This window comes from Montipora capricornis, chromosome 6 (assembly GCF_036669925.1).
Source record: "Montipora capricornis isolate CH-2021 chromosome 6, ASM3666992v2, whole genome shotgun sequence".
Classification (NCBI taxonomy): Eukaryota; Metazoa; Cnidaria; class Anthozoa; order Scleractinia; family Acroporidae; genus Montipora; species Montipora capricornis.
In genome coordinates, this window is record NC_090888.1 from 67,830,044 (window position 1) to 67,840,043 (window position 10,000).

General features: G+C 38.1%; 2 protein-coding genes across 4 annotated transcripts in view; one reads left to right on the plus strand and one right to left on the minus strand.

The window, feature by feature from the left end:
• Nucleotides 1-3,703: 3,703 nt before the first annotated feature.
• On the minus strand, nt 3,704-9,235 carry LOC138052991 (MAP7 domain-containing protein 2-like). Its single transcript, XM_068899641.1, has 5 exons — nt 8,916-9,235; nt 7,514-8,835; nt 5,934-5,990; nt 5,050-5,598; nt 3,704-4,551 (listed from the first exon to the last, which is right to left on the minus strand). Exons 1-5 carry the CDS (start codon nt 8,968-8,970, stop codon nt 4,294-4,296), a joined length of 2,241 nt encoding a protein of 746 aa, XP_068755742.1. The 5' UTR covers nt 8,971-9,235; the 3' UTR covers nt 3,704-4,293.
• Nucleotides 9,236-9,336: 101 nt separating this feature from the next.
• The window catches only part of LOC138052992 (splicing factor 3A subunit 3-like), a 20,913-nt gene continuing 20,249 nt past the window's right edge, over nt 9,337-10,000 (plus strand). Inside the window, exon 1 of one of the 3 annotated variants that reach the window (XM_068899642.1) lies at nt 9,337-9,535. In XM_068899642.1, the coding sequence (XP_068755743.1) occupies nt 9,440-9,535 (96 nt within the window). In that variant the 5' untranslated portion in view covers nt 9,337-9,439. Of the gene's footprint in view, nt 9,536-9,690; nt 9,793-9,829; nt 9,905-10,000 lie in introns of those variants that run through there. The other 2 variants (XM_068899643.1, XM_068899644.1) reach the window with 2 other exon arrangements.

Here is a 10,000-nt window from a genome sequence, read left to right on the forward strand (position 1 = left end):
AGTGGAGAGGATTGAAATGGACTGAATTTGGGTAAACTTGAAAAACGTCGGCCCACCTTTTTTCAAATTTATATCAGTCTATATCAAAATGTCATTTACACAGCTGGAAAATCATTCTCAGTTGTTATATGGCCGTGATTTTGCAAAAGAAAGACTCTTGCTCTGCCAATTTGACGTTTAGAGCTCATAATTAACAAAATTAAACAAAATTATCGAAAATAGCGTGACCTAGCCCCTTTAAGGCCCAAAGCCGAAAAATTACACTGGCTTCCATCAGTCAAAATTCAGAAGCCAATCTTAGAGATGCTGCATTGCCTTGTCTCATCAAATTAATACTTTTATCAACAACTTGAAGACATTTCATTTAGTTTTCAAGTATTCAACTGAGATGAGTGAGATTACAGGGTAAAGCAAGCCATCAGATGCTAAGAAGTTACCCAAGAAATGCACAGCCTCTTTGAAACGATTAACCCTTTCACTCCTGAGGGGTTCCCCATTGACAAGTAAAATCGTCTGGCGTTAGATAGAGTACAATCTATTAGTCTCAGTGGTCCTTATGGGAGTGAAGGGTTAAGCTAAAGGATTGAGGGCATGTGGTACATGAAGACCTGGAATATGAAGAGAAAGATTTCAAAAAAACAAGAACAAAAAAAATATCTATAATTATGGCAAAACATATTATTTCTCTTGAGTTCTTTTAGGTCAATACCACAAGGTCTTAATTATCCATATGCACCAGCCTGAGTGTGTGGAAAACAAGAAGCCTGTGCTAATTTACTTATGGTCCCTAGTAAACATATGTATAATATGTCTTGTTGGTCACACAGGAGATCTTTATTTTGGGTCTTCACTTTCAACTGCCCAAGCTAAGTGAGTTCGAAAAACAAAATTATTTTAATACCCTTCCTTAATTCAAGACTTACATCGCTTATCAATCAATATTTAAACAACACAAAGATGTGTTTTGTTATCTGTTTCACATCATTTTTTTTTCTGAGGTCTTCATTTTCAAAGTCTTCCTGGACAATTCCTCAGTCAATAACTGTCATCAACCTTTTTCTCAAGGTTTTTGTTTTCCACACACCCACAAGATGGACCACTCAGCATTTTGGTTCTCACATTAAGAAAATTGATGCTCTACTTTTGTAATTGATTAATGGAAGCCGAAAGGCAGTTTGACAATTGATACTGAAAGCGAGATTCAGTTCAATTACAAAAAAGGGCATTAAGTAACAGTTCTTGCAAGAATGAAAGCAATTTCCATTGCAACGTCAAACCAGGACAAGTATACTGTTCAAAATTTTGCTAATGACTCCTTTGTTTTAAAAACTGAAACGGTTAATCATATCAAAATGTAACCCTTGTAAACAAAGGATAATCAAATGCAAGCTACCGTAAACATCTCGTGCATCTATAAAAATGAAACATCACCAATAATTTATTCCAAGCATGACTATAATGTAATGTTTATGAAAATATAGTTTCTGCTTTATTGATTTTAGTGTTCAAAATACGCAATATCTCTCCAACTTTGTTATAACACTCAGATCTTGTTAATCCCTGCTTGTCAACTAAAGCACTGTTTTGTTCACAATAATGGCCTTTATTTCCAAACTGATTATCACATTCATTTTCAAACAAATTGATAAAAATGAATTTCAAGGGTATGCTTGACCTGGTTTGACTGTAAAATCATTTTTCACTCCAATACCATTCAGACATTCCTTCTTTGGTCTGTTCCATTTATTATACACAGTAAACGTGCACATTGTAAACAGCTGCCAGCAGTGTAGAAGCACCAGGATACTAAATAAATAATACATTCGACCAAAACCCAAAAAAATTTCAACAGTCTTTAAGGTGACTTTTTGGTACGAATTACTGGTGCCCCAGAATTAAAAAAAACCTTGAGTTTATTTTAACACAACTCTCACAGTCCCTAAACTACCGGCATTTAATATTGAGAAGCTACTTTTTACTTTAAGGAGAACATCGATCACTCCAGAACTAAATGTATTAACTGTTGTATGGTTGGCAAATATAAAATATGCAACACACAGCCAATAACTGGGACCGTAATATTCTGTCTGGATGACATTTTTAACTGAGCACTGCAATTCAAACTTCCGACGACCGTTTTGAAATTAAAATGTGTCAGTCAAGTCATTCATGGCAGCAGACTTGTTGCCACATTCCAATCCTCTTATAAATCAGTTCTGTTTTTTTTAAAGATCTATCAACTGTTGCCACAGACATGATTGCCCTCTTTAGCTTGTACATTTTGTTCTCCCATTTCAGACCATGTGATGTTCCCAAGGGAATTTTCCTTTTATTTTTCATAAGTTATGCATACATATGCACATGCATAAGATGACAATTGGAAGAAACTGTTCCCTGAGTAACATCATGTGGTCTGAAGTGGGAAAACAAAACATGCAACCTAAAGAGGTGTACCGACAGCATTAAAAAAATCGAAAAATATATTAATAACGATTTGATTTGAAGTGGAACTGCCCTCCACACCTTGTTGTTGAAAGTGTAATGTTGTCAGCAAACCTCCCCCTTACATTGTCATCTCGATCATTAACAATTAAATGATCAAGAAATATTAACTTTCATTAATGCCAAGGACTAGGCCCATCAATGGTAAATTTTGACGTGCAAAACCACTGTAAGTCCAGGACAGAAGAGAGCTGCAAAAAAATGCCCCCAAAAGGCAAGACCACTGCCATACAATTACCACAGAAACAAAGACAATAGCAAAATAGTCTTGGGTTGCTGAACAACATTATGTCATCATTGACCGAATGCATAAATGGCAGCCAAAAATATATTCTTTTGTTTATGTGCTAATTAGACTCACTAGCCTCGTTTGCATGTACAAAATACAAAAGAAATGTTGCTTGAGAGCGAGGCTAGTGATTCTAATTAGCACATAAACAAAAGAATATTTTTTTTGCCGCCACCATTTATGCGTTCGTTGTATAGGTGGCAGTTGAATTTCTTTGTTATTATAAAGAGGCATGGCTATTCATGATGGATCAGAAAGTACACTTGGAAGATCGCAAAGGACCTGGAGACTTGATCACAATGTGACCCAGGCCAGCCTAGCATGTATAGACCACTTTCATAAATGGCAACCACTTTTACATTATTTTGTATTTTTGTTAATTAGACCTATTGCACTTATTTTGAAACAAAATATTCTTTTGAAATTTGCTTGTCATAGTGTGGCTAGAAAGGCTTATTGGGGAAGTGGTCAAAACAAGTACACTTGAAAGAGGACCCACCTTGTTTAAGGGGAGGGGTGGTATACAAGACACCATCTAACTGATGAACCTCATGAACAAAAAAATTATTGACCTGATTACTGGAAATAATGAGGCATTAATAATATGTCTGCAAGAAGCTTGAATCCACAGTAAGTCAGCATAGCGAGGTTTGAATCTTTTTGTCAGCACTTACACTAGATAGAGAGGGGGTTATTCAACCAAGAGACCATCTTTTAAGATAGCAGGGATGGGATACAAGAAGATACCATCATCTTTTTCGATGTATGGTGGGTCCTCTCCGTTCACATTTTTTTTGACTATTTACCTTAGCATTAAAAATAAAGTATATTATTTTATTTGGAAGTCATTATGCAAGAGGTCTATTCCCCTACATCCTAAAGAGGTTATATTGTCTCTTTCTTTCATTTCTATTTTCTAAATACCAATTATTTCTCGGAAGCAAAAAACGTCTTGTAACCCTAGTAGCCACGAGCATCTACCAGCTACCACACATGGTAAACAAGCTATACATACATTTCCTTCACTGACTTAAATTAATTACAAAAACTGTGGTAAAATTTATTAACAAGTAAAAAAAAGTTACCTAGGTACATGTATGATGTGAATGCAAAAATTATTTTGCCACAAATTCCTGTTAGTTTGACTGTTACTAAGTAAAAAACTCAAGTGGCTATGTGCTCAAAAGACACCCATGATAATTACAGATAATTCCCTAGCACAACTCTTTAAATTAACATTATGCAAATGCACTCAAATGTAAATAATTGTCAATTATTAAATAATACAGTTTTCTTGTCCATTCAACGCAAAAGGGTGTGAGACATTAAGGGGGCCTCATCACTATCCTGAGAGAGACAGTGCAGTGCAACTTATAACACCAAAACAACTGGTTACCATGATAATGTTACAACTTTGTGATATGTGTTACCTTAAAACGAATTACTTTAATACTTCACGTTATTTACTTTCAAATTAATAATATTTTCATTTTGTCCCATTTTTATGATACCTCAGCAAGCTTTGCTTTTCCTTCGACCACTTTCCACAACTGTCCTTCTTCACTGTGTTCATCATCATCACCTTCTGCAACAACGCCCAGATTCTCTAGGGTTTCAATAGCATATTGTTCTCTGGCCTTCATGGTGGACTCTACCTTTAACCACAAAGCTTCTTCTTCATCTCCATTCCCCACTAAATCTTCAGTGACACCTTCCAAGTCACCTTTGGTCAAGTCTGGACTGGTTTCAGGAAGATGCCTCTTGTTGGGGGAAAACAATACAGTTGAACTAAGTAAAGTCATGTACTTTGCAAATTAACTAGAGTTACATGTACAAAAATACTCCAATAGGGAGGTCCCCATCCATTTTGCTTGTATATTGAGGTGAAGGGGCCCGTTTCTTGAAAGTCCTGATAATGTTTTGGGCCTGGAAAGGCAATTAACAGTATTTACATTGGCTCAAGGTTAACCTTGTCTAAATTGCTTTTAGCCACATTTAAAGTTGTTCTCCGTGACATTGCCATCCTAGATCTAATAGGATATACATGTAATTAAAATCGAGCAAACACAGTACTTTGTAAACTTGGCAAACTTTAAGTTGAATGACACTTCCCATCAATGTGTCACTATTTTAGAAAACAAATAAGAGGTTCTAATATCCAAAACTGCAAAGTATTACAAAAAGTCACCTAGGAATTTTGTTATAATTGTACATACATGTAATGATTATTTTCTTAATGTACATTGCAATTTTCTTACCACAATGACTTCACCATTTGATACATTTTCAGTTTCCAAACCTTCGTCTTTACCATTCTCTGAATAAATGCAACTCTCTGTGTTTATCGTTACTGATGTCTCTTCCTTATCTTGGGGCAAGACAGTCTCTTTTAAAAGCTCATAATTTGTAGAGTTACTTGAAATAACCACATTACTTGATTCTTCAGGCCCAACTATTAAAGGTGGTGAAGATGACAACATATTGCCACTTGATGAATCTTTATCAGAATCCAGCACTGTTGAATTAATGCCATTTATATGAATGTCATCAGCATCCAACCTGTCTAATGAATTATCTGGAGCATTAAAGCCCATCAGCTCAAGATCCTCTGATGAATGGTCCACTGTGTCTTGAATTGTGGATTCATCCCTATTTTCTTGTTCTGCAAAATTCTCTGCAACTAGCAGGGTACCATGATTGTCTAATTGGCTAAGAGTATTAGTACTTCCTGAGACTCCCTTCACTTTTTGGAGAATTTCATTCACTTTACGTTTTGTGTCATCTGGATCAGCCCGTTCTTTTGCGTCCTGTGACAACGTAAAAGGTCATTCTCTTAATAATTGATCCTTCTGCAGCAAATATAAAACAGTAAGATTTGGCAGATTATTTGCCAAAAACATACAATGTAAATGATTGTACTAAAACAAAACTTGATGGAATATAGCCAAGCCAAAATGATGCCAACTTTTACATCAAACAAAAAAAGGAATGTTAACAATAATTTTTTACAATTCTGTCAGCAATAAAAAGGTTGGGTGTGATAAATTGACATACCTGTAAATAACAACACTATTAAAATTAACTCAATAAGTTGCAAAACAAAAGCTAACTAATTTCATTCCCTGCCTAAGAAGCAGCCTACCTCAGTAGTCGTTGGACTTGCAGTTTGTCTTGTTCTACTCATTATTTGTTCAACACGCTGGAAAAAAAACATGTCATTGCAATGAATATACAGGAATTACCATAATTATTATAACTTGCCTGTAGCAAGGAAAGGACTATATCCCAACAGACTAACTTCAACAATAAGAATGCCATAGGCCTAGAATGTTACCTTGCTCTTTTCACTTAGTTCTGGTTAAATGATATTATTACTGTTCATGCATTCTTCTCATCAGAGACACATTTCTTTTGATTTTCCATAATTTAGGCCAGTTCAAAGTTACCGTAGTAACCTATGTATGTGTAGTGAAACAGATGTGCTGTTTAAAACATACAGTGTAATGCCAAATAGAGATCTGGCAATATCTTGTATGCAAAAACACAAAAGACTGCAGTTCAGTTTTCAATGCAAACCGAACATTGACACGAATAATAACGAATAAATTAGGTCCCTTTAAAAGCTACAAAAAAACTTCAGTTATCTTATGACAATACACGTACCTGTAGTTCTCATTATTTTAAGTCTACGCTGCACTAATAATACAGCTGTATTTATTGTGAAAGAAGAACCCCTTTCACCTTTCTCAAGTATCGAATGTGCATGAACACCACCTCATTGTTAAAACAACCTTTTTTAACACTACATGTATTCTCACAGACTATGCCAGTACTTGTCAACTAAATGTGTACAACTATGCCTGCGAGAAAAATGGTTGGCTCAGTTGTCCCCCTTAATAAGGGCTGGGGGTGAGGGATATTTCTCAGCTACTAAGGTCTGGAATTATGTGTATATAACTATGGTGAAAGTTCCACCATTTTAACATCTGTCAATGGTCAGTCTAGTCTTCTCCGAATATGGGTTAAAAGATACGACAAGGGGTGTAAAACTGACGTCTCCAGTGTTGTTGCCCAGCTTACTGTATAATGCTCCAAGTGCATTTTGATAATATACAGCTGTTGGGAAGATATCTGTTTACAAACATCGCTTTTGTTATTCAAATATGCCAACCACAGGAACAAAAGAACCTTTCCTTCGACAGCCAATGAGGCTCTGGTTGGCACATTAATGGCAATGGGTGACGTCAGCAATATCTTCCCTATTCATATATCATAAATTTTAAATAACTAGGATCATAGTACCCACACTCTCATTGGTCAATAGCTGTGTTTAGATGACAATATGTAAAGACGGCTGTGACATCACACAAATTTCAATTGGTTAATTGTTGTCAGACAAATGTTTTGATTGGCTGGTAGGACATATGGACGTGTATCAAGTAAATATGTTTCAATCAAGAAGTAAAAAGCCAGCATTTTCCTTCACTTGTTTAATTATTTTTGAGAATGTTTTATAATAGCAATAGAGGACTTTTTTCCATGTTTACATAGCTTCATCTAAACACTTGGGAAGTTGGGAGAATTCTCGACAGCTATGCAAACCCTCGACTGCATCTCTGGTTTGCATAACTGCCTTGAATTCTCCCAAATCCCCCTAGTGTTTAGATGAGGCTACGTAAACACGGAAGAAGTCCTCTATTGCTTAAATATTATTTTTGTTACCCTTTTTCTCTCCAGCCGTTCTGCTTCCTCCTGCTTTCTTCTCTCTTCATCTTCCTGTGCTTTTCTTTCTTCCTCCTCCTTCACTCTCTGCTCCTCTTCTTCTTTACGTTTCTTCTCAGCTGCAGCTTGTTCTGCTTCCTCCCGATCTTTCCTCTCCTTCTCCTCTGCAGCTATTCTTAACCTTTCCTCCTCCTGCTTACGAAGAAGTTCAGCAAGCTCCCGCATTCTTGCTTCTTCCTTTGCCTCCTCTTCTGCTCTTATTCTTTCTTCTTCTTCTCTCTTTAACCTCTCAGCTTCCTGTCGCTCCCTATCCAGTGCAGCTTGTCGCTCTGCCTCTTCTCTTGCCTTTTTTCTCCGTTCTGCCAAGGCCTGCTTAGCAGTTGCTTCATCAGTGACTCCAGCTTTTGGCTTGGTCTCAGCCTTTTCAGTCTTTTGGCTTTTATCTCCTGCTGGTTTATGGTGACCAACCCTGTGTAATGAGCTTGTTGAATGCGATTTGGTCAGTTTTCCTCCAGGCAGTAATAATGTCTCATGGCTTAAACTATTTCTTGAACGGGGCTTTTCAAGTGTCTGAGATGAAGTGTGTGATGATGTTCGTGGTCTGCTCTTAACGCCAGATGACGGCCTTGGTTGTGAAGATCCACTAGCGGGTCGCCGAGCTGCTGCTGAATTCAAATTACCTGCTGAGACTGACTTATTACCAGCTAATGATGTCTTGAGTTGCGAGCTCGAGCCACTGGGAGTAGAAGCAGGGGACTGTTTCGGTGTAGAGCCTGCTGATAAACTATCTGCACTATGCCGAGAGGGGCTTTTGGAAAGATTGGCGCTAACAGGTCTGTTTAGCGGCCTTGGCAACGAAGATGGCCTCGAAGGTGATTCCACAGCAGAGCCTGGTCGCTTAGCAGCACCCTCGGATGGAACAGTTGGGAGTTTTCTACCGCTGCCAGGTTTCACGGCAGAGGTATTGCCCTTAGGAATACTATGACTGGACGCTTGCTCTTTTAACGCTGCCCATCTTTCCTTTTCTTCTTCCTCTTTCTTCTTTTTTCTCTCCTCAAACGCAGCCCTGCGTTCTTCATTTTTTCGCCGCCTCTCGTCGGCTTGCTTTTCCCGAAGAAGCTTCACTTTGTTCTGCCTTTTATCCATAGCCGGGCCGTATCTGTCGCCGCCCGACAAATTTTCGGCAGAAGCTGATCGCTTAGAGGAATTTGTTCTGCTTGCGCTAGAAGGCCTTGCTTGCGCCGAGTTTGAGCTTGAACCAGAAGGATTCAACATTTTTCCCGAACTGCTTGCAGTCGGCTTGTCGAGGGTGGACACAGCGGCTAAGAGTTCAATAAAAAGAAGTACAATTTTGTTTCTGGCGACGAAACCCTTTAAAGTTAAACAGAAACATGAATACTACCTTTCTTTGCCCGAAACGCCTCCAAAGACATCGGTTCTTGATTTGACTCTGCCATTACTTGCTACGTTATTATGAGGTGTGACGCTCTTCAACAAGCACTCAACGTTAACATAAGCTAAGATTTGGTTCCGCAACGCCTCTGAAGTGAATAATTGATATGACATCAGCATTTGAAGAGTAGCAAGTGCATATTCCTCACAAGACCGGGTTTCACATCATAACAACGAATGTAAAATACTGCCAAGTAGAATCCAATATTGAATGACTCGCGAACATGCTGCTTCTATACCAATGTTTTTACGTAATTTTTTTGTACCCTTTTTAGTACAAACCAATCACAGCCAAAGACTGTTGACACGTGATAAGGCACATACATGACGGAAAACCCCGTGGGTTTTGTACCGCTGGGAAAGGTTAGTGCTGGCTCTCATTGAGACCACCATCTTGGCGATTTCGCATGTCTGCCAGCATGTCACGGTAAAGCGTGTAAAAATTGCGTCCAGTTGAGATCGACCCAGAAAGCCATGGAGACTTTATTAGAGCAGCAAAGAAGAATTCACGAGGAAAGGGAGAGACTTGAAAGAGCTATGGTGGATGAAATATTACACAAAAAACAGATAGTAAGAACGAGATGCATTGATACACAATTTCGTTTGGGACTCATCTATCAAGTGAAGCTATGATCCTCGCAGTTATGAACGCAATTTTAGCAATTGCGTTGAGCAGCCTGGAAAATTCAGCACTTCAACGGGGTTTGAACCCCTTGACCTCGCGATACCGTAGCTACACTGTATGAGGCCACTGATATCGATGTTGGGAGCTTGGTCATCTGTGGGTTCTAATGTTTCCGTGATGAATGAATCAACGATGAAATGATGTATGAAATGAATCATATATTGAACTGCGGATGTGAAATCAAGTGAAGCGATGATCCTCGTAGTTATGAACGCAATTTCATTTCATGGTGGACTCATCTATGCCGTATTGCGGTATACATGATGATCTTCTCTTCGTAAGACAAAGTAAAACCCTTACTTTAAAGAGATATGGAAGGTTGAAACGTAATTGGACGTATACCTTGACTA